The sequence below is a fragment of the Grampus griseus genome (genome assembly GCF_964374135.1).
Source record: "Grampus griseus genome assembly, chromosome: 18".
Classification (NCBI taxonomy): Eukaryota; Metazoa; Chordata; class Mammalia; order Artiodactyla; family Delphinidae; genus Grampus; species Grampus griseus.
In genome coordinates this window covers 59,981,850-60,006,258 of record NC_139012.1, presented here as the reverse complement: position 1 = coordinate 60,006,258, position 24,409 = coordinate 59,981,850, and the positions used below count along the sequence as shown (strand labels likewise).

The window sequence follows — 24,409 nt, the reverse complement described above, 5'->3', positions numbered from 1 at the left end:
CTACCTGCTTTGATGTGTTTGCTGATGTGAAGGAGTTACTCAGCTAATTTTCACGTCTTTTTCGGAGTGAACTGTACCATAAGTAGCTGTAGACTTGGTGTGTCTCTGGGAGGAGGTGAGTTCAAGCTCTTCTTATGTCATCATGTTGAACTGCTTTTCAGAGCCTACATATAAATGAAATCATTCAGTATTTGTCTTTGATTTATTTCATTTAGCATAATGCCCTCAGGTTCATTCATCTTGTAACAAACGGCAAGGTTTTCTTCTTTCTTAAGGATAAGAAAGTAATATCCCTAAGTAATATCCCATTGTGCAAATATACATAAAATCTCACATTTTTCATCCATTCACCCATCGATGGACACTTAGGATGTTCTCATGTCTTGTCTATTGTAAATAATGTTGCAATGAATATGGGGGGGTGCATACTTATATCTTTTCAAATTATATATTACAAAATTATATATATAATATTAAAGAAGAAACAGAAATTTATTGGAGCTATATATTATAATTGTATTTATGTTGAGTAAAATAAATTTTAAATTTTACTTCCGGTTATCATCACACTGTATCAACACAAGAACCTTTCAGTAAAAGACTTGATCTCACAGTTCTTAGGCTAGTCTGCACCCCAGAGCAATCAATTTATTAAATAAATCCCCTTTAAGCTTCTCCAAATATTTCCTATCAGTTCTAAATAACTTGCAAACCTGAGTATTCTATTTTAGTTGTGAAACTCAGTTTGAAGAAAATTCCATTTTCAGTGACTTGTATTAAAAAATAGTACACTGCAAGGAATCGCCGCAACTAGAGAAAGCCTGCAAGCAGCAACCAAGACCCAACGCAGCCAAAAATAAATAAAATAAATTTTTTTAAATAATTAATTTAAAAAATAGTAGAAAGTAAAATGATTTTTTCATTTCAATGCTTCCTCAGAATAAAAATACTATTTTGATTAAATAAATGCTACCTTCAGCCCGAATTCCAGTCGATCCACAGCTCCACAGATTAGTTCAGTCCATAGGTCACTATGGCCAAATAGGCCTGGGCCACGGGGACAAATGCTGACAGGTAGTCTCCTGCGAGGCATCTATATTTATAACATAGGTTCCAATAGAGGTCACTTACCCTACCACTCCTTTCAGAAGATCGGCCACATCATTTGCAGGGCCCAGTGCAAAACGGAAATATGTGGGCCCTTTCAGAATTTATCAATAATGCGGCACAGGAAAGAAACTAGGACCTCAGAGTCCTTCTGAGGTCCTGTTCCACTGGACAGGTTGCATGCCCACAAAACCAGCCTTGTCTTTCAGAAGATGTCATTTACAATATGTCTATCTAGCTGTTGGTTAAAAACATTTTTTTTGGTAATCATGTTTAATTTTCTCAACAGGCAAAGTACACTAACAATTTCGTTAAATCAAGCAACAGAAGCAAAAGGGCAAGCATCTGTTGTAAGTCAGCAACCAACAACTGTATTGCTCAGTTCAACTAACATTGAGAGAAGGGAGAAAAGAGGACACTGGGGAAGCTTCTACTATGTTTCCAGCACAGGAGATTTTTAAATGGCTCCTATTTCACTCCAGCTATCAAGTAGGTGAACTGGAACGACTGGGGAGGCGAGGGGGAGGAGGTTTGAATTATGTCCTCGTCGCTAAATAACTTCAAAAGACTACGTGGAAACATTTTCCACGAGTTAAGAGGGGCCAGAGCTCACGTTCATTCAAGGCTGCGCCTTATCCCGCGCCCGCTGGTAAGAGTCTGGGCCAAGGCGGCTGGCGGCTCCCTGACGTAGGACTCGCGTCAAGAAAAGGACGCGCCGCCCACAAAGCGCTGCGGGGAAGTGCGAGGCGAGGGAGGGGGCGGGGACAGTGGGGGGGCGGGGACAGTGGGGGGCGGGGACAGTGGGGGCGGGGCCGATGAAGGGCGGGGCTGAGGAGAAGGGACTCGGGAGTTAGGATCCAGGAGTGGGCGGGCCTAGAGGGGGCGGACCCTAGGGGGGCGGGGCCGAGGCCGTGGCCCTGGCGGCCATGATGAGGCCACGCCTTTCCCTTACGGCTGCTGCTCCACTTCCCTACGCGGCCCGAGGTAAGACTAGGTCTGGACAGAGGCCCGGATGTCCTCGGCCCGTCTGAGTCTCGTGCTGCCCCGGTGACACGGCGGGGCCCGGTCGGGGCGCACGCTGAGGCCTGCGGCGAGTCGCGTGGGTGCGATCGCGAAGAACGCGGACCCGGGCCCAGAGCGCGACGAGCCGTGGCAGGAGGCCGAGGGAGGGGCGCTGAGCCGAGGACTTTGTCCCGAGGCTCGGCCTCTTCCCGGATCCCTTTTCCTCATTGAGCTTCCAGGAATGTGTAACTCGGGGCGCTTGGGCGTACGGTCTCTGAGGGCATCTGCCGGTTTATCAAATACCCCACTACGTTTACGTAGCTGTTCCTGCGTCAGGTGGATGGATACCTCGCTCATGGAGGAAACAGACCCCAAAGGGTTCGCAGCCTCCACGGGCGCCTGGGTCAGGGGGCCGGGCACCTGGGGATCCCGCTTCTCCGCACACGCTTGCAAGCACTTTGGAAGGCTGATCGTATTTGTAAATGCGCTGTCAGTTGTGTACGGGTCTGGCGGTCGTCTGTGAGTGGGTCGTCAGGGCGATGGCATTTGCGCGGACCTTGGAGGGCATTCGAGGTTGCAAGAATAATAATAGCTAACATTTGTGTGCGTATCATGGCCAGCAGTGTTCGAAGTACGTGAATTAACTCAGTCCCGGGAACAACCCTATCAAACTGATCCTTTTAATATCCTTACTTTACAGATGGGGAAATGAGGCATAGAAAGATGACATAGTTTGCCCGAAGTCACGACCACTACCAAAGAACTACCGTGTATAGTACGTGGTGAAGCCAGAATTTGAACCTGGAGGGTCTGGCTCCACAACCTGCTCTAAAACCATTGTACCTTGGCACCCAGTAGAAACATCCAGGCTATGCTAGAATTATACATAATTGAGTTTGACTAAATTAAGATAACAGAAAACAAGGCCAGAAAGATACTGTGGGACCACTGAAGACAATTTTGAGAGCTAAGTTAAGGTGCTTGGAGTTCATGGCTGCTATGTTTTTCCCCAGGGTGGATTAAAAATTCATGTATGGACAAGCCATGTGAATTATGAAGGAAAAGCGATTATGCATAGTACAGTTAATAATGTGACCAAAGTATATATGGAGTTCTGTTCATCCTTTTTGTCAGTTCATAGTTTCAATTTTGTGAAGTTTTAATGGCATCAAGCTTTTAAAAAATTGCATAATTACTGACACTATCTTCCATTTCAATGATTTATTGGTTTTCACCTACTGCCCTGACAGCAGAGTGGGATTAGTTCTGGACACCTGTAGCAGCATCCTGGAAGTGGGCAAGCATTTTTCATCTGCTAGTTAATGTGGGCAAGCTAACCATGTTTTAAAATTGACAATGTGCTTAACACTACTGAACTATACACTTAAAAATGGTTAAGACAGTAAAGTTTATGTTATGTGTTTTTTAATCACAATTTTTAAAATAAAATTAAAAATAAATTTAAATGACTAGTAATTCCAAGTAGACCATGTTAGGCCTGAAGATGTGTCGTGTATAGGGATCCATTGAGCAGTAAGTTAAATGGATTAAAGCCCTAGGCCTCCAGTGCAGGATTGATTTTAGTGAGACACACAAGAAGGAAACAAAGTAGGAAGGAAAATTTAATTTCTTGTGTATAATTAGGATGGTGGCAGTGGGAATTCAGAGACGGGGTAACTAAGACATTTCAAATGTAGGTTGGGCAAGACAGGCATAGATGAAAAGAGAAGCAAAAAAAGGAATAGAAACACTTGGTTTGAAGGTAGGAGACAGAAGCTTGACTTTAGATGCGTTGAGTTTTACTAGCCTGTGGCACATCCTGTGAGAAGGGTCCAGCAAGACATTTAAATTCTGGCACCAATGCCTGAGAACGATTGAATCAAGAGAGGCAGATTTATATTGTTTCAACGCAAAAATAGAGGGGAAACTTAGGGAATGGAATCCTGTTTTTTCATGGAGGAGAGAATTTGAACAAGGAAGTGATGGTCAGCAGTTTCATAATCGGGTGATGTTGGGAAGACCTGTGTAGGTCATTGAGAGCCAGTGGGGTGGGACACATTGCAGATGGAGAAATGGATCAAAGTCCATGAGAGAATGAGAACAAAAACCCAGGTAGAGATAGATAGAAAACTTTTGAGGCTCATGGAAAGAAGGAAAGAATGGGTGAAATACAAAGAACACAGATTGCTGGAGATAAATAACACTTAACTTCAATAAGGGAAGAAAAGTAAGATTTGACAGTTTAGCCTTTTGGGGAAATGGATGCTTTGTGAATAAAGATGACTTTGATACTTTTTACCTCATTGGCTTTCCATGTACCATGCATTGAGAGAAACTTTGTTCTCTGAAGAATATTGATGTACATTTCGTTGACTTTCTAGGAAGACTGGCACTGTGAAATTTTTTTTGCCTTTGTTTTTGGTTTTTCTTGGGGGAGGGTGTTTTTTATTATTCTATTCTACTCTGTAATTTCGTTTCTCCCCCAAAATATGTTCTAGAACCGAAATGAAATGTGTCAGACAAATGACACATTTGGTGTCATTTGGTGCACACTACTACGTACATTTCTATTTATTTGTTTGTTTATTTCTGTGTATCAGTAACTTCACCATCATTCATAAGCCCAGTCAGTTTTCTCACCAGTTCATCCTTTCTAGCCAGTCAGCCCAGTAGTCCTTAAGCCATCATCTCTTCCCTTCTTTATCCTCCCCGCATTACACGTTTGACCTACAACTCTTAGCTGATGAGTCTAGGCTTCTTTTTATCTTTCTCTACTTTTCTAGTCTCCACTCCTGTTTTCTTCACTCTCAGCAGTTGACTGTATCTCGTACTTTCAAATTACAATCTAAACCTTTTTCTATTTATTTAAAAGAAAAAAAAAAAACCTTTCTTCATAGGACTGTTATTCCAGGAGAAGTTTTTAACCAAACACAAGGCCTTGTGGCAAAATAGGTGTTAAGGTACTTAGATTATGGGCCGAGGTAAAGCGATGGTGCTGTCCCATCAGCTGCCCTTTTGACACTGCCATACCCAGAGTAGGTAGTCATCTGCCTCACAAGAGGAAAATGTCTCTGTTGAGAATGTGTAGTGTACTATACATGTCTGTATAACCTTTGTTGTGAAAAGTATGTCCCATTTCTATACTATTTGATCTTTTTTTCAGGATCATCTACCCTTTGGTGCAGATAAAAAAGCAAGTAGCAATTGGACAGGTACATTAAAGTTTTATTTTTATGTATTACTTTGGAAGTTGAATGAAAAATCTAGTAACTTGGTTTAAAATATGCTATTTTTTACATAGAAAAATTTTAGTGAAAAATGTAATCACCTAGTATATCATTTCTTATATCATAGTATATCATATCTAGTTCTTAGCTTATGTCTTATTTTTTACTGAGCCTAACTTTCTTAATTGACAATTGAAGATAGTTCCTAAAATGGGTAGTTAGGGGGAAAAAAAACTTTAAAAGCTTTGATTTTATTTTTATTAATTCATTCTACCAATTTAAAAAACAGTATTTTAACTTTGTTTTCTCTGGCCCAATGGAAAGTGTTTGATTTTGAATTTTAATTAAGAACATTCAAAGAGCAGAAGAAATAGACTACTTACGGATTACCAAAATAGATGAATAACAAAGTATAAAAACAATAGAGGTAAAGAATAAGCTAATTTTAAAAACTTTCACATAATTGGTAGTTAGAAGTTAAAAATTTATTCATTAATTCAACAAATAATTATTAGGTACCTCTCACGTATTAGATATATGCTCAGTGTACCATGTTTTGGGAAAGCAGACATAGTCCCTGCTAGATCTAAAAAAATAGGATTTCCTTTAAGAATAATTCAGGTAAATTTTTTTCCTTGGTCTCATGTGTATATATTTTAAAAGTATACATCTATCTCTGTTAATTCATTATTTAAGATAGTGTCATAAACAAGAATAGCTGAAGTTAATATTCAGTAATTAATAACATTTTGTGGGCAGTTTGTTTAAAAATTGGTCTTTTAAAGGTTAAAAGCATACACCTGTGAATAGAAGGTAATTCTACCTCTGTGTATAATTGTAATACCCTAATGCTATAAAATTAGTCAGTCTTTTCTGAAAAAAAATTTTTTTGTGAGTATTTAAAAACCCTCTCAGGAGGCAGGAAAGCATAACAGGAGAGTAGGGGCTCTGATGTCAGACTTTCTGGTTCACATCCCACGTTTCCAACGCAAAGCTCAGTATTTGGATTTATTGAGGAGATTACTTAAACGTAGGATTGAAACTAATCTTATTTAGAATTTCGCAAAGGCGTTTCCAAAATAAGCTTCCTAAGATTATTGCTACGTATCTTTTTAGAGTAACCTTAACACCACAACTGATTAGCGTACAGTAGAACATTTCACTGAGAAGACCACCAGAGAGGTAATACTTGTGCCTGGTATCTGAGGATTTTTTATTTAGTGTGTACGATTTAGTGATGTGTAATAAGGAGGGGAAGGGAATCCTTCCTCGAGAGATACAAATCAGAATCAGTCTGGTTTCTCTTTGCTCAACAGGTATTTACCATAAAGATGGTGTTCCAGTTTTTTGGGTATTTATTATTAAAAATTAATAATGTGTGGTATTTTAACATTTAAGTTTAAAATTATTTATGAAAATTTAAAGATGTGTTGGAGAGAAAAGAAGTACTAAACTTCAAAATTTCCCCATGACAAGCTGTACTTTTAATTCACTCAGGACAGAGTTTTGTTTTACTTGCTGGTTTGTTTTAAAAGGAGAAATGTTGATCTGAAAATTGTATATCACTTTCTCTGAAACACTCTCCTAGGATGAGTAATTTGATCTCGTTCAACATGTAGGAAAGTGCCTGTGACACTGTGTTCAGTAAATGTTACCTGTTATTATTATCAAAATCATTATTGTTATACCATTTTCCTCCCATTTTAATATCAACCATAATGTCATACCATTGCCTCTTGTTACAGTTAACAGGTAAACTATTAACAATTTTTAATCTTATAAGCTAAAGTTAATTACATTTATATTCTGCCTCTTTCTGAAAAGAATTTGGAAAAAAGTAAAAAGGAAAGGGACTTCCCTGGCAGTCCAGTGGTTAAGACTCTGCGCGTCCATTGCAGGGGGCATGGGTTTGATCCCTCATTGGGGAACTAAGATCCCACATGCCACGCGCACAGCCAAAAAAATAAATAAAAATAAAAAGAATTTGGGGCAGTCCACAGTCATACAGACAAAAAAGCTTGTTAATAAATTAGTAATGACATTCCAAAGTACTAAAGTTTCCTAAAGTGAGTACCAAGTGTAAGTGTATGTATCAAAATTAGTCAGTTTCATAATATTGTTTATGAGAGGAAATTAGCATGTGAAAAAAATTCAGGGTGGCAGACAGTTGCATGTTTAGATAATTTATCCCCAAAACAGTTAGTTTTGTTTCAAATTTTTTAGGAACTGATTCTCTAGAAACTAATGAGATTAATCTTCACTAATAGGAGAAGAATGGCGTTGAAACAGATTTCCAGCAACAAGTGCTTTGGGGGATTGCAGAAAGTTTTTGAACATGACAGGTAACTACTAAGAAGATACAATTTTAGATATCTCTAATTCTGCTTCCGCCTATTTGATTCTTTAAATAAGCCCATGAAAGATCTCTGTTGCATGAATTACTGTTTACCTGTAGAAAATACCTGTGATTTTTATCAGCTTTATCTTATCTAGTTTTGATATTGGTGATGGTAATAAACTCTTAGTGATAAAAAGCAAATTAAGGACATGATGCATTTCAGTGCCCATGAACAAACATGTAGTTTAAAAGCTTTAGAATTCATTTTTTATAAAAGCTGATTTATTATTTCATATATCTCTTTAGAAACAGTTTTTCTTTTAATAATTTTAGTGCTGCATTGAGGATGTTACATTTATTCTTTGAATTCAGCCTGCTCAGAATGACTGTGTACCCTGCACAGCATAGGCTCAGTTTGGTTAATATCAATAGATCAGTATGCTAAATTGGCCTCATTCTTTCTTTAAGGGCTATGGTATATTCCTTAAATGTTGGTGGAATCACTTATATTGGACATTAAATCACTTATTTTATGTTTCTTTCTTGACTGATGACAATCAGGGCAACTGATTTTTTTTGTATGTATGACTGTTAAAATTACAGTGTTGAACTGAAATGCAAAATGAAATTTGCTATCTATTTACCACCAAAGGCAGAAACTGGAAAATGCCCTGCACTATACTGGCTGTCTGGTAAGTGTTCTGCAATTGAGTTTTATAAAGGAGTTTCTTTTTCTTTTTAACTAGCTAATCTTATTCTTTAATCTTTACTTATTGGTGTGCTTTCTAAACCATTTATAAAAGACTTCAGGAGCCTGTCATAGTCTACACTTACTTTATCCCGAGAATAATTTCAGACAATAATTTCAGACCTACTGAATTACATTTATTATACTTCTTTTTCAATTAGACCAAGTAACAGCAGAGAATATAAAGTTCTAGACGCAGTGACAAGAGCTTAGAAAAGTTATTTACTTTGTACCTACTCAAGCGTTTCTTGAGACTTTACCACTCAAATAGAACAGTATTAGGTAAAACCAGGACACCTGTGATACGCTAATTAGAAACCACAGCCAAGAAACTTCTTGCAGTGTTCTCGGAAATATTTTAATTGGACTCACCTTCTCTGGCCACAATCTGGAACATCACAAAAGAATACTAATGCTTCTCAGAGGTGAATGTTGAAGATTCTTGAATGGATTGTGAGAGAGTAATTCTGAACCTCTGTGCTAACTTTTCTTTCACAAGACATTGGCACTTCATCTTTAGAAGCAGACATTATAAGAGACTCATAGAAACCAAATTATGTCATAGCGTTCTATTTTTGTTTCTTTAAAATTGCTTCTTATAACTTTGATTTAAATCCTCCCTTATGTATGTTTCCTCAAAGATATGCCCCAAATACCAGTCTTTAAAAATGAGAATAGTATTTCATTTTAAAAGGTAAAAATTAAGTGCCTACCTAGTTTTTTTTTAACATCTTTATTGGAGTATAATTGCTTTACAATGGTGTGTTAGTTTCTGCTGTATCACAAAGTGAATCAGCTATACGTATACATATATCCCGATATCCCCTCCCTCTTGCATCTCCTTCCCACCCTCCCTATCCCACCCCTCTAGGTGGTCACAAAGCACTGAGCTGATCTCCCTGTGCTATGTGGCTGCTTCCCACTAGCTATCTGTTTTACATTTGGTAGTGTATATATGTCCATGCCACTCTCTCACTTCATCCCAGTTTACCCTTCCCCCTCCCCGTGTCCTCAGGTCCACTCTCTATGTCTGTGTCTTTGTTCCTGTCCTGCCCCTAGGTTCTTCAGAACCATCCTTTTTTTTTTTTTTAGATTCCATATATATATGTTAGCATACGGTATTTGTTTTTCTCTTTCTGACTTACTTCACTGACTTTAGGTCCATCCACCTCACTACAAATAACTCAATTTCGTTTCTTTTTATGGCTGAGTAATATTCCATCGTGTATATGTGCCACATCTTCTTTATCCATTCCTCTGTTGATGGACACTTAGGTTGCTTCCATGTCCTGGCTCTTGTATATAGAGCTGCAATGAACATTGTGGTACATGACTCTTTTAGAATTATGGTTTTCTCAGGGTATATGCCCAGTAGTGGAATTGCTGGGTCATATGGTAGTTCTATTTTTAGTTTTTTAAGGAACCTCCATACTGTTCTCCATAGTGGCTGTATCAGTTTACATTCCCACCAACGGTGCAAGAGGGTTCCCTTTTCTCCACACCCTCTCCAGCATTTATTGTTTGTAGACTTTCTGATGTGCCTATCTAGTTTTAACTCAACAACTAATTTCTTTGATTGGAAAAAGCAAACCAATTTTGCTAGAAGAGCAGGGTATTGCCAAAAGCAACAACACATTACATGTTTGTTTTAGAAACATGGTATTCTGTAGCTAAAGATGCTCTTAGAAATCATGTAACCTGTAGAATAGGAAACTGTTCTGTAGTACCAGGGAAATTATATATTACCCAGGGTCACATAAAAGAGTGAACAAGTTTTCTGATTCATGGTCCAAAGCTGTATTCATTCTTTTCTCCTGTTCTTTTTACCTTTTGTTTCTGGTGAGAGCTACTGCAGTCATATGTCTTGTTAAAGGAATAACACACCATTAGGGTTGTAATAACATTTGTTTTATGCGCCATATTGCCATTCTACAGTTTGAATAATTCTAAATTCCCAAACACACTTGGTCCAAAGGATTTCAGTAATTGAAATTTTAGTGAGTGACTTTCAAAGGACAGCTATGGGAGCATTTAACCTAAGACAGTTCTTGGATTAATACTGTTACGTATTTTATGAGAAGGGAAACTTTAGTGTCTTTTTCAGCATTATTTCTTAAAACAAACAAAAAACTTTTTAATAAGTGAGCTTGTTTTCTGTGTTATAAGAAGATTAAAGCTTATAAACTCACAGCGTATCATGAGATAACAATATTTTTGATCTTTAGGTTTAACTTGCACAGAACAAAATTTTATATCAAAATCTGGTTACCATCAAGCTGCCTCGGAACATGGCCTTGTCGTCATTGCTCCAGATACCAGCCCTCGTAAGTGTTCTTGTTCCAGAGGTCCTTTGTAAAAATATAAATCTTTAAGACTTAAGTTATAATAATGCACAATTCATTTTATATTTTTGCTATTTATTAATCTTTCAAGCAACATCATGACTCTAAAATACCATGCTGTACATTTTCCTCACTGAATTTTACTCATAACGTCACTCTTATGAGAGGAGACAGTTTTGCTATTCCCATGTTACAGATTAAGACACTAAGGCACTTTAAAACAGAGACTGAGCAACTCAAGTAATAATGTATCACATTGGCACTAGTGCCAAAATAACCTACAATGCATAGGAAATAATTTTTTTATTCCTTGGGTAAACTGCCTTGTCACGTGGTAATTATCTTTTCTCATTTCTGTTAGTCATCAAATAGTCGTACAGTTAAACAAGTATTAGTTTTAATATAAGTGATTATAATGTTTACATTAGAGAAATGAGAATATCAAATATTTGAGAATTCAATCCATCAGATAGTTGAAACTTGTTTTGGGACCCTAGAAGCGTCAGGAAATGGAATTTAAATGGTAGCTAAAACTATCTGGAAGTTGAATGGCTGGCCTTGAAAATAATGCATTTCCTTTCACAATCCATATTATGTAAAAGTAAGACGTGTCACAGGAAATGTAATAAAATGTTTAATTCAGAAGAGCATCAAAAATATAAAATGCCTTGGAATAAACTTTTAAAGTATGAAGATTTATTTTTTAAAAAAACATAAAATTTCCTAACTGTTGTAAGTGGAAGAATGTCATGTTCCTGGATGGGTAGACTGACTATTATGAAGAGGTCATTTCCATCACATTACGTATCACTATAATTTTATTCAGAATCCCAGTGGTTGGCTTTTTAACTGTATGCAAGGATACAAAATAAAACGTAATTAGTTAAAATAGAATATAAGAAAATCCCATTGGGGGATGGGTAAAAAGGGGAAACGTGATGGAATGATTCCCAAGTACATAAGGAGACATCTTCAGTTCAAAATAGTGAATTGAGCACAAGCATTTGTTCCCCTTCCCTTCTAAGATCACAGTGGTACAGAGAAGTAAAGAAGTGTTGGTAATGAGGAGGGGCATCAGAGAAGGAATCTTAACGCATTTCTGAAAGATAAAAAGAGAGTATAAGCCCTTTGACAGGTAAAACAGAGTGAGGAAAGATATGTTCAGAATACATAGGAGGGAGCTTCATCAGTGAAGAAAGCCAGTGAATACCCCAGCCTGGAGGGCCATTCCCTCTCTTGCCTCATTGGCTAGAACTAGTCACATGACCCCACTCAAGGGGGCAAGGAAGTATGTGCCCCAAAACGCAGAGAGCCCACAATACTTGGTGAACAGCTCTAATGCAAGTGAAATTTCAGGTTCATTTTAAAGTGTGTTATTAAACATGGGCCATTACTACAGAGTAGATGAAACCACAAGATTTTTCCTTAATAGGTGGCTGCAATATTAAAGGAGAGGATGAGACCTGGGACTTCGGCACTGGGGCTGGATTTTATGTGGATGCTACTGAAGATCCTTGGAAAACTAACTACAGAATGTACTCGTATGTGACGGAGGAGGTAATTTAATTTACAGTGTAGTTATTAGTTGATGACTGCCAAAAGTTTCATTTGGGACACAGAGTCCTTCCAGTCCCGAGAATTTTAAACTAGGGTATGGTATTGTTGAATCTATTGGGTACATATTTATTAATTATCTTGGTAAAAATTCCAAAGTTTACAAGTACTATAGTACTATTTTCTGCAATTTAAATGAACACTAAGTACAATTTTGAAGAGTTTAATAATTATATTGACACCTGTATACACTACCCAGGTTATACAAAGAAAATGGTATATGAAAAGACTGTATTTTCTGGCAGCTGGTTCATCCAGACATATTTCATAGTGATTAAAATCAAAAAGGATAAGTGGTAAAGCATTGCTTCTATTAATAATATGTGTGTGCAGTTTATGCATTTTTCTGTGATTTTAATTGTTAATGTGCACATCATAGAAACTCAGAAACGATAATATAAAATTTTAATCACCCATAATTCTCTCACCCCAAACAACTATATTTTCGTATATTCCAGACATTTTTTTATGACTAGTTTTCATATAAAAGTAAAACATTTTTATCTTGTTCTTTTTTTAGTTATATAAAGTAAATATTTTCTAATATTCTGATCTATTTGTAACATAATTTTAATAATTGTATAATATTCTGTCATATGCTGTGATTTATTTTTTTCTAATGGAGGCTATTTATATATTTACATATTTTTTTTACCATAATACGTATTACTGCATTGATTATCTTTGTTTATAATTTTTTACCCATAAGGACTTTTCCCTTAGAAGAGATTCCAGGAAGTGAAATTACTAGATCAAAAGTTTGCATTTTAAAGTTTCTTTCTGCATTATCTTCTTAAAGTCACTTTCTAAGGAAGATGTAACGTATATTCTCCAGTGATATATTAATGATCATTGTCTATCTGACTTTTTTTTTAATCTTTACTAGTGTGAACCATTTTAAGACTGTGAATTTGGAAGTATTGATTATTTTAGATGACTTTGAAAAAGTCTAAATTTATTTGTCATATCTCTTGTCCCACTATTAAATTCTCTGTAGCTTCCACAACTCATAAATACCAATTTTCCAGTGGATCCCCAAAGGATGTCTATTTTTGGCCACTCCATGGGGGGCCATGGAGCTCTGATTTGTGCTTTGAAGAATCCTGGAAAATACAAAGTAAGATTACCTAAGCTTCTAGTGACAGATATTTCTCGTGAATAGTATAATATTAGGAACTTTCAAAGATTGAAATTAAGATACTGTTGTTTAGTATTGGGACTAAACTTTTCTAGTCTTGGGAATTTCAAGGGGTTTGTGGGGAAAGAGCATTAAATTTGACCACACAATACATGCTACAGAATCAGAAGTATAGGAATTTTATCCCAGTGGTTTCTCATTGGTCTATTAGAGGTATTATAAAGCAGTTTTCATTGCTTCTATTCAAACTATAGTTTTCTAGGCTTTTTTTCCCTAAAAGTTATTATTGATTAATGTTATTGTGACAGTATGTTATCATTTACTTTTACCGGGAATATTCTTGTAAAGTTGACTTTGATTTTCCACTGTTTTAAGTGGAAAAAATGAGTAGAAACGCTGAACATAAACTTTCATTTGTGCCTTATTTAATGAAAATGTAGCTCTTTTAATAGAACACACAAAGGATGTGGTATCTTGGAGAGGCATATAATCTAAGCCCATAATACAGCAAAAGGAAAATCGTTCACAGGGATTTTCATGGCAAGTCAGAGTTTTTAAGCAAGTTGTAAATACCTGTTCATATTCAATTTAGCAAAATAAAACTTGTTTTTAATTTTTTTGTTTGTTTCTGAAGTCTGTGTCAGCATTTGCTCCAATTTGCAACCCAGTGCTCTGTCCTTGGGGCAAAAAAGCCTTTAGTGGATATTTGGGAACAGATCAAAGTAAATGGGAGGTAGGTACTGGATGGCGGTCTTCATACTCATTCTTAAGTTTTCAAATTTGTTAAAAAGCTACACACTACAGACGTTATATTCTTAACTTACTCAAGTTAAGGATTCAGAGCAAAAAATAATTAACTAAAGTGTACACATATAACAACAACAACAGAACAATTATTTCAATTGCATTGAATTATGGCAGATATTCTGCGGCTACACTTTTTTTCTGCTAATGGTTAATTTATATGTTTATTTTCTAAATTAACATTACAAAAAATACCCCATATTACTAAATTTAGACTTACCTCATATTAACTGTGTGCTTAATTGTATGATAAGAGCTACGAGGCCTGGCTTTTTATTTTGTGTATCTGTTTCAAAGTCTAGCATCTCTCAGATTGGATTTTAAATTCTAGACTTAAAAGCTTTTAAAAATAGATATTGTATATGTAATATACATTTATGAGAATATTTCCAACAGTATGATTGCTTTTTCAAGCATAGGAGCAGATGCTTCTAAATGAAAATAAAAATGGTAAAAATGGCCCTTTTTTCCTGAGACTGATTTGCTCTTGTACAGAAATGGGCTATTTGAAAACTCCACCAAGAGTTTGAATATTTTGCAGGTGAACTCATCATCATGTGCATGTTAGCAAGTAGAAAATCATCGAGTGGGAAAAAAACTTTTTTGTCTTATTGCTGTATATTCAAAGTCATTTACACATGGACCCCTATTTTATTTAAGATTGGTCATTGAAATTCTGACAAATTGGAAGGTTAATCTTTTAGTCATTAGAGTTTTGTTTTGCTTAGGCTTAGATTTTTATTATATTGGAAGAATGCTGAAAATTATTACTATTAGTTACTTTGGGGACAGTGCATTGACAGTGCTTGTGCCTCAGTGTTTTGAGTCCTCACCATGTGCAGAGTTTGTGTGGGGTTTTGAGATCTTATGTCAAGAAGGTGATGACCCTTTCCTGTCCACAGGGGCCTTATGGTCTAATAGAAGTTTTGAGTAAAAGACCAACTGATTGGGAGAAGTAGGGGAGAGGTACCCTATAAAGGAATCTGTATCATTTTTCTCCAAATGGCAGTAGATTTTACTATTTTAATTATGCAGTGTTTAGGCTATCATTTAATTTACTCTTGGAATAAGGAGGCCATGCAGAATTATGAAATCGTGGAACTTAGAACTAGTTGGACTTTATAGGTGTCCTTCCACCCTCTCCTTTTAAGATTAAAAAAAGCAAGTCTTAAAAAGCATGCTGCTTTAGAAGGGGAAATCTTTTGGTTTTTGTGTGTCTTGATCAATGCATAAAAGTTGTCATTAGTGAAGATACATGAATAATCAATATTTAAAGATGGATGGTATAACAGAAAATTGTAACTAGCGGCAGCTCCTCACATAATAAATTTGAGTTGTTGATATGATTCAGATTGTTCAAATCAAGTCTTCCTGAAAGTTCCTGGAGATAGTAGACATTTGGTGCCGTTCAGCAGATAGCAAAAGAGAGATTTATGTCTGGAATTAGTCAAAAATAGGGACAAAAAATAGACTATTTATTTGAAAAAGAGAATATTTGGAAATAGAAAAAGATAATGGAGTTAGAAGAAATAGTCCATTTGTAAAAGGATTTACAAAGAAAACAAATTGGTTTTCTTGGAGTTGAGAGGTGATTAAACCTTAAAGGTTTGGAAGAAAAAAGGCTATATACTATGAAGAATACTTGAGATATAGAATTCTTGCTGTTGGTCTAGGACTGGTTGAAAGTAGGGAAGAAGCTGTAACTGAGGATAGAATTCTGAAGGCTGTAAATAAAAACCAGACAAGCCAACTTAAAAGCATATTTTCAATTTAATCAGCCTTAGAGCTGAAATGACTTTAAATTTCTATTCAGTTCTAGTATAGGGTATTCTGCAGAATATCTTTCTGGGCACTTCCAAATTTATTTTTCATTATTTCTCTCCTTTTTATAGGCTTATGATGCTACCCATCTTGTGAAGGCCTGCCCAGGTACTCAGCTGGATATACTAATTGATCAAGGAAAAGATGACCAGTTCCTTTCAGATGGACAGCTACTACCTGATAACTTCATAGCTGCCTGTACAGAAAAGAAAATCCCTGTTGTTTTCAGATTACAAGAGGCAAGTACTAGGAAACCTTAGCTTGTTCTAAATTAACTATAAAAAAACCAAGATTCCATAGTACTTTCTTAATTTTATTTTAGAATTTGAAAAGCTACCTCTAGTAAGGTATTTTTTAATTATAATAAGACATTTAAAGTGAAAGCCTTCCTATTAAGTTACTGATATCTAAGACCAAATTCCATAGAAATAGGAAAGGTTTTGACAGTGAAAAGTATTTACAATTTTCTGTCCCACTGTAAAATCAGTAAATAACACGAATTTAACGCTTGAATAGTACTTAATTGTCAACGTTATCGGGTATATCTTTCTTGACACATGCGACTATTGTTGCAGTAAAATAAAAGGACAAGCTTCCACCTTCATTACTCTTGAGTTAGGTGCTAATCTATTTGCTGTGCTAGTTGCTAGTTGTTTAAGAATAATTACTGAATTTCAATTGGTTCGCAAATTTTCCTTGACTAAAATACTTTTGACTATTCACTACTCACCTAACTCTATGCTAATACAGCTATAATTAAAGAAATTCTACCTTTATTTTTTTTAAATTATGTATTCATAAGCTTCAGAACATGATAAAAACAAAATTTTTATTTCAGGATGAAAAGTGAACACTGAAAATTATACATGGTTGTGATTTTTTTAAACATTTTTATTCGTGTTTAAGGGTAATATGTCAGGCACATTGATCTAAAACATATAATGATAAGTGTTCAGATAAATCTAGATCAATGTGTAATGTGGTATATTTCAGTTTACAAAAATGTTTTCACAGCATTAGCTCATTTTAACCTTATATGACCAGATGAGAGACCATTCCTAGCCTATCCACCTGTTTGGGTTTTTTTCAACTTTTTTTTTTGTTGTGGTAAAATACCACAATACCACATAAAATTTACCACCTTAACTATTTTTAAGTGAACACTTCAGTGGTATTAAATACATTCATAATGTCATACAGCTATCACCACCATTCATCTCCACGATTCTTTTCATCTTGTAAAATTGAAACTCTGTTCCCATTAAATACCGACTCCCCATTTCTCCCTGCCCCCAGCCCTTGGCAACCACCATGTTACTTTCTGTCTCTCTTACTACTCTGAGGATCTCATATAAGTGGAATCATACAGTGTTTGTCTTTTTGTGACTAGCTTATTTCACGTAGCACAGCCCTCTTAAGGTTCATCCATGTCTCATGTGCCAGAATTTCCTTCCTTTTTAAGGCTCTTCATTGTGTGCATATACCAAATTTTGCTTATCCGTTCGTCTGTCAGTGGACCACTTAAGTTGCTTCCAAGTCTTAGCTATTATGAATAATGATGCTGTAAACATGGGTGTACAAATATCTCTCAGGATTCTGCTCTTAGTTCTTTCGGTTATATACCCAGAAGTGGGATTGCTGGGTCATATGGTAGTTCTATTCTTAGTTGTTTGAGGGACCTCCCTATTGTTCTCCAGAGCGGCTGCACCACTTTGCCGTCCCACCAGCAGTGCACAAGGGTTCCAGTTTCTGCACCTCTTCCCCAACACGTCTTTTCTCTTCTTCTTTTTTTGCTGGATAGTAGCCATTCCGGTGGCTGTGAGGTGGTAATGTGGTTTTGATTTAAATTTCCCTAATGATTACTGATGTTGAGCATCTTTCCGTGCTTATTGCCCATTTGTATATCTTTTGAGAAATGTCTCTTCCAGTCCTTTGCCCATTTTTTCATTGGGTTGCTTTTTGTATTGAATGCTATTTGTATTGAGTTTTATGAGTTCTTTGTGTATTGTGGATGCTAATCCCTTATCAGATAAATGATTTGCAGATATTTTTCTCCCATTCTGTGGGTTACCTTTTTACCCTGTTGATGTTGTATTTTGATGCACAAAATATTTTAATGTTCACGAAGTCCAATCTGACTATGTTTTATTTCGTTGCATGTTCCTTTGGTGTCGTATCCAAGACATCACTGCCAAGTCCATTGTCATGAAGCTTTTGTTCTATGTTTTCTTCTAAGAGTTTTATAGTTAGTTTATAGCTTTAGGACCTACATTTAGTCTTTAATCCAATTTGAGTTAATTTTTGAATATGGTGTTAAGTAAGGATTCAACTTCATTTTTTTGCACGTGGATTCCAGCATCATTTGTTGAAAAAACTATCCTTTTGCCATTGAATGGCTTAACACTCTTGTCAAAAATCATTTGACTGTATATTCCAGGGTTTATTTATGGGCGCTCTATTCTATTCCATTGGTCTATATGTCTGTCTTTATACCAGTTACCACACTTTTTGATTACTGTAGCTTTGTAGAAAAATTTGAAATCTGGAAGCATGAGTTCTCAGGTTTTTTTCTTCTTTTTCCAAGATTGTTTTGGCTATTTGGGCTCCCTTGAGATTCCACTTGAATTTTAGGATGGTTTTTCCTGTTGCTGCAAAAATTGCCTTTGGAATTTTGATAGGGATTGCATTGAATCTGTACATCGCTTTGGGTAGTCTTGACACCTTAACAGACCATGAACATGGGATGTGTTTCCATTTATTGTGTCTTCTTTAATTTCTTTCAGCAGTGATTTATTCACTGTACAAGTAGCTCATCTTCTTGGTTAATTCCTAAGTATTGTATTCTTTCTGATGCTGTTGTAAATGGAGTTGTTTTCATAATTTTCTTTTCAGATTGTTCATTTTTAGAATATAGAAATGCAACTGATTTTTGTGTTTGACTTTTTATCCTGCTCCTTTTGCTGAATTATTAGCTCTAACAGTTCAGGGTTTTCTACATACAAGATCATATTATTTATGGACAGAGATAATTTTACCTCTTCCTTTCCAATTTGGATGCCTTTATTTCTTTTTCTTGCAAATTGCTCTGGCTAGAACTGCCAGTACTATGTTGAATAGAAGTGATAAAAGTGGGCATCCTGTCTTATTCCTGATCTTAGAGGAAAAGCTTTCAGTATTTTACCATTAAGTATGACATTTGCTATGGGTTTTCATGCATGACTCCTGGCCATCTGTTTTACAGATGAGGAGACAAGCTCAGAAAAGTAACCTACTTATCTAAGGTCACACAGCTAGTTTATGGTGGAACCAGGCCTGGAAGCAAGGTCGTCTGATTGCAAATACTATCCTCCTTTCATCTGTCTAACCATTCCAAAGCAAGGCAAAGCAGTACTCCTGAAGAGCCAAGGGATGGAATTAGAGCTAACGCAGGGGAAGCTGTGCATAAGCTGCTACTTGTCTAACTCATGCAGCAGATCTTAGCAATCTCCCTGATGTCCTTTTAATCTCCTTGATATTTCTAACATGTAAACAATATATATATCATGTGGGAAAATATGTCCAAAACCAATACATTATGTATACCTTGTTTGTGGGTATCCATCACATAGAAATAGATTTTTTTAGATTAATTTGAACATTTATCATCAGAATTACATGTTTCAGATCAATAATCAACCTTGATAAATTTGATTATAAACATAATAGTATGTTTATATTAACTGTTACTCTAAGTGATGTGACAAAGCATGTTTTTTCCAAATGACGTTAACTCCTTGGCTCTAGTGGTGTTGTTGCCTCTTCTGCTTCCCTTGTGTCTGTGCCAGGAAATTTCATTGTTACCACCAACAACCAAGTTTCATCCTGCCAACAAAGACTGAAAAATCTCTAGAGTTTGTTATAAAAACAACAGAGTTAGAACACTGATGAAATTCTTGGGGGCAGAAAATAAATCAACTTATTTCTAAAATGACTAAATCCCAAGCAACTGAAAAACGTAGTTGTCTGTACTTAATGAAGAGTCAGTACAAAGCATTCAATTCTTTAAAAAAAAAAAAAGTGAGAAAGTATTGAAATCATCAGTCACAGTTTTTAGCTCAGGCACGATTTTCTGTTCACTTTCCTTCCAGCACGGACAGCTTAAAAGTGAACTACACAGTCTCAAGCAGATTATGTTTAGGGTTGTTGTAACTGAATGAGCAACTGAACGGACATACCTGGGCACTGGCTCCAGGGAAGCAACTTTTCAGATTTTCAAGCCAACTTCCGTTGACTTCAGATTACCTCAGGTCTGAGGGCACTTGGTTATAAGTACAGTTGATCTGTATTTCTTTATGAAGTGGGAGCTGTGAAGGATTAAATAAGCTGAAAATAATAGTGGGTAGTATAAATGAGTGATCTAGGGAGGAAAAAAAATTATTGCAATCATGTACATGGTTTACCCAACTTCATTCATTTTCCTCTTTTTAATGGTGTTAAATGCTCACAATCTACATTTCTATCAACTGTCAAAAAAATTGAGAGGGAAGTGTAGTCTATAGGGATATTAATTTGGTTTTTATTATACTTCATAATTTTTTCTTTTTCTATTTTCACTTCAGTGAATCTAAATTGAAAATGCACAAGGTAGCAGAATTCTGATAGCCAATATACACAGATCAAGTCTTAGTCTGAAGAGGAAAGGCCTAGTATGTCTTATTATCAGTTATTGGAGTAATATAGTGAAGAAACATTTTCAGTTTCAGACCTAATGGAAACTTCCAGAAACCAACACTGAAGCAAGGCTATAGTAACTTCTCAAGTCTCAGGCCCTTTTTGAAGATTCAGAGGTTGTTTTGGTCTCTGTGCCTGCCTGTTAGAGAAGAGTGTAAACATGGCACAGAATTCTAGAAGTGCAGGGCTCTCTCATTCATCTGTATCGCCATGCTTAGTACAATTACCTGGCACATAAACCCTCAGGAAGTGCTTATTGAATAAACAAAAGAGCAGCTTTCAGCCGTCTTCTTCTTTGTACTCTGAAGAGACTTCATAACTCGGGAATTCATATCTGAGCTTTGCTAATTGGGTCTGGAAAGTACGTAGGAAAATACTGCCTGTTAGAATAAATGTTCATCATAGCCGCTGAAGCACTGCTTCTTTTTTTGAGAACTGAGCAAAGAATAAAAGAATGAGTTCGTTTATTTTTATACTCTAAGAGTTTTGCTACCAAGGATTTTTCCATTTCAAGTGTGAGGTAGAAGAGGAAAGGAAGGCCCTTTCAAGTGTCACTAAATGAACGTAGTTACACAAGCTGCTTAACATACAAACCAATTCAAAGAATTCGATGAAGGGAGCTACTACCCCCATTTAATAATATTGACCAGCAGAGCTTGAAACTCATCAAGAATGACACAGTCAGCTCTAATTATATAAACGTCTTGTATCTACCAGAATGGCAGTAATTCAAATGTATTCTCTTGCCTTTATGTTGATATTTTAAAAAATCTTTCTTGGTCCCTCATGATAGGCATTTTCTGCTTTCTCATGAAGGTAGACCTTCAGTAAAATATCATTGTGGAAGGACATTTGCTTTCTATTTTAGGTGAAATACACTGCTATCTTGCAATACACCCCTGAGAGCTCAAAATTGTCACTTTGGTTTACTCTGGGACTTCTCTAATAAAATAATAATAAATAATAACAATAATAATAGTGGCTACCCACTATGTGCCTGAAACTGCAACACACTGAACATACGTGCAACTAAACATGAAAATACAGCATAGTCAGTCGCGTTAGGATCTCTGTTAACAAGTGTTTCGAGGCATCTACACCTGTTTTCAGTCAGATCCATCTTATCATCGGTGAAAAATGGCGGGTACTTGGTACTATATTTCACAGGTTTTGTGGCCTGAAAATCATGGGCATATTTAGCCTCTTAACAACCCAAGAATTCCATGGTGGAAAATGCTTTTCTTTAACTTTCTTTATGTAAGAAACTGTCCTTCAGCTCTAAATTTAACTAATTTAACTGGGACTGGTCTGATCGTCGAGAGACATGAAACCAAATAGTTCCAAGGCTCAGCCTTAATTTTGACAACATTCATGTGAGATTCACTTCCACAGTTTGGGCACTGAAAATAGAAGACAGGTTGCTTTTAAGTTACTTTGATGATTTTAAACTAGAACTCTTTATTAACTGCTGTTCCCAAGATATGCACTGCATACCCCTGCCAACTAAGAGGTAGAGAACATTTACTGATTCATCAAAACCTTAGGGACTTTACCTTGTTCCCTGAAACCCAGGTGATATTTTTATTAGGTTTTTTTTGTTTCTTAAGTGCTTAGAAAAATTCCATTTTCCTCCCATCAGAGACCATTCGCTCGATCTTAGACTTTCATCTTTCTCAGATTATTCTATTTTGTATTTTAATTGTGTTTTGGCAAGGTAAGGGCTGTCCCCCAAATTATCTGATTTTTAACTCTTTGATTCTTCCCACCCTATTTTTCTTTTCTTTTTCCTTTGAGAGCTACTTATTTTGTACTCAGAGGACACTCCGAGAAAGGATTGCCTCTCCATTTACCATTGATTACCTATCAAGGATTTTATTTGACCAGATAGAAATCTGTTTCAACTCAACTACTTGGCACATTTTCTCTCTGCTTCATGGTAGTTTTCAAAAGTTTACTGACTTTTTACCCAGTTTGATTTATTGCTGAGGGATGTCAGAGTGTAATGAATTATTCCTTTTTCCTCAGATAAAGGTACAATATGCTTTTACCGTGCAGGAGGTCGAATTCTTAACGTGATTTATGATGGCTGTGTTTAACTTCCCAATGATAGGGCATTTGGGCGTTCTTCATGTTCTTTCTGTATTGTTTACGTGTGCTTATTTTGTATCTTAACATTCCCTTATTGAGGGTGGTGCATTGCTTTTGTGAGTTGAAACTTTTTTCAACTACTCTTTTTTCAGTGAAAATGTTGAAGTACAAGTGTAATAAGCTTTACTTTGATTATAAACCTTCCACATGTTGTGATAGTTTGATTATTTATAAGCAAATTAAGTGACATGCAAGATATATTTAATGTACCTAATATCGATTTTTCTGAATAGTAGATAAATGTCTTATCTCTATTTTGTCTTCTAGGGTTATGATCATAGCTACTACTTCATTGCAACCTTTATTACCGATCACATCAGACATCATGCAAAATACCTGAATGCTTGAAAAGCTTCGGATAAGAGAATCTCTTCAGGATGATAAAATTGTAATAAACAGACTGGCAAGGAAAAAAGATTTTAAAACATTGGATTTTGTAGTGCCAAAAATGCTTCATTCTGTAGTTGAATCACCCTCTAAATAAATATATCAAACCTGCTTCTGATTTAAAAAGTTACCTTACCAGTGTTCACATGGGAAATATTTAATACTTCACAGTTTTCTCGAGGTAATTTGGAAATCATTGTTGTGTTGACCTCAGGACACAGAATATGACTATAATCCCATTGAAATCATTAAATGCTAACTCTGGAACAGAGAGTTTAAAGGTAGTTTAGCCTAAACTCCTCACCTTTCCAGACTTTAAGCCTCTGAAGGCGTGGCCTGTCTTCTTCCTGTTCATTGTTACACACCTAGTGTCTAGCAACCACTTGGCGCGCTTCTAGTAGTCATTGAATTGAATAACTATTTGTTAGTTGTTGAATAAGCAAGTAGGGTCAGAAAGGTTAAATGAATTCCCCATCATTACACAGTTATTTGTGCGAGAACTAAGATTAGAAGTCATATTTCCGGAGCCCAATCAATGATATTTCTTTTCTTACCTGTTGAGTCAAATAGATTTGTGGACATTGGTTTATGGACCTCTCTCAAGAGACAGGAATTAAATACCAGATTCAATCTGAAATAGTTAGATAAGGAAACTTGTTTCATATGTTACTGTAGAAGATATTTTCCTTTAGTTACATGCAGAAATTTAGCTTGATGAGCTTGCCAAGAACTCGTAAATACCAAAGTGTGTTCCTTAAAAACTTAAATGGACACTCCCAATGACCAGGGAATGAACCTGGGACCTCAGCAGTGAAAGCACCGTGTCCTAATCACTGGACCGCCAGGGAAGTCCCCTGGTTGTTTTAAAAGAAATATATTTTTCTGTTAAAAGAGCACAAAAGTTATACATTTTAAACATTCAATAAGAATGTGTATTACATGGTAATTGAGGAAGACATCAGGTTCTTAAAGTTATAAAATAAGTACTATGTAAATGTGAATTAGTACTAAAATTTTTTAATT

At 36.0% G+C, this 24,409-nt stretch overlaps 1 protein-coding gene across 7 annotated transcripts; it reads left to right on the top strand.

The window, feature by feature from the left end:
- Positions 1–2,015: 2,015 nt before the first annotated feature.
- On the top strand, positions 2,016–23,497 carry ESD (esterase D; the record flags this gene model as incomplete). Of its 7 annotated transcripts, none has more annotated exons than XM_082675818.1 (11): positions 2,042–2,091; positions 5,273–5,321; positions 6,653–6,687; positions 7,604–7,678; positions 8,278–8,366; positions 10,648–10,746; positions 12,197–12,321; positions 13,376–13,495; positions 14,151–14,249; positions 16,213–16,380; positions 23,267–23,497. In XM_082675818.1, 9 exons carry the CDS (start codon positions 6,668–6,670, stop codon positions 23,345–23,347), a joined length of 876 nt encoding a protein of 291 aa, XP_082531944.1. In that variant the 3' UTR covers positions 23,348–23,497. The 7 variants fall into 7 exon arrangements, with proteins under 7 accessions (XP_082531947.1, XP_082531944.1, XP_082531945.1 ...); XM_082675819.1 differs by lacking the exon at positions 2,042–2,091 and adding an exon at positions 2,826–2,884; XM_082675820.1 differs by lacking the exon at positions 2,042–2,091 and adding an exon at positions 2,908–3,086.
- Between the last annotated feature and the right edge of the window lie 912 nt (positions 23,498–24,409).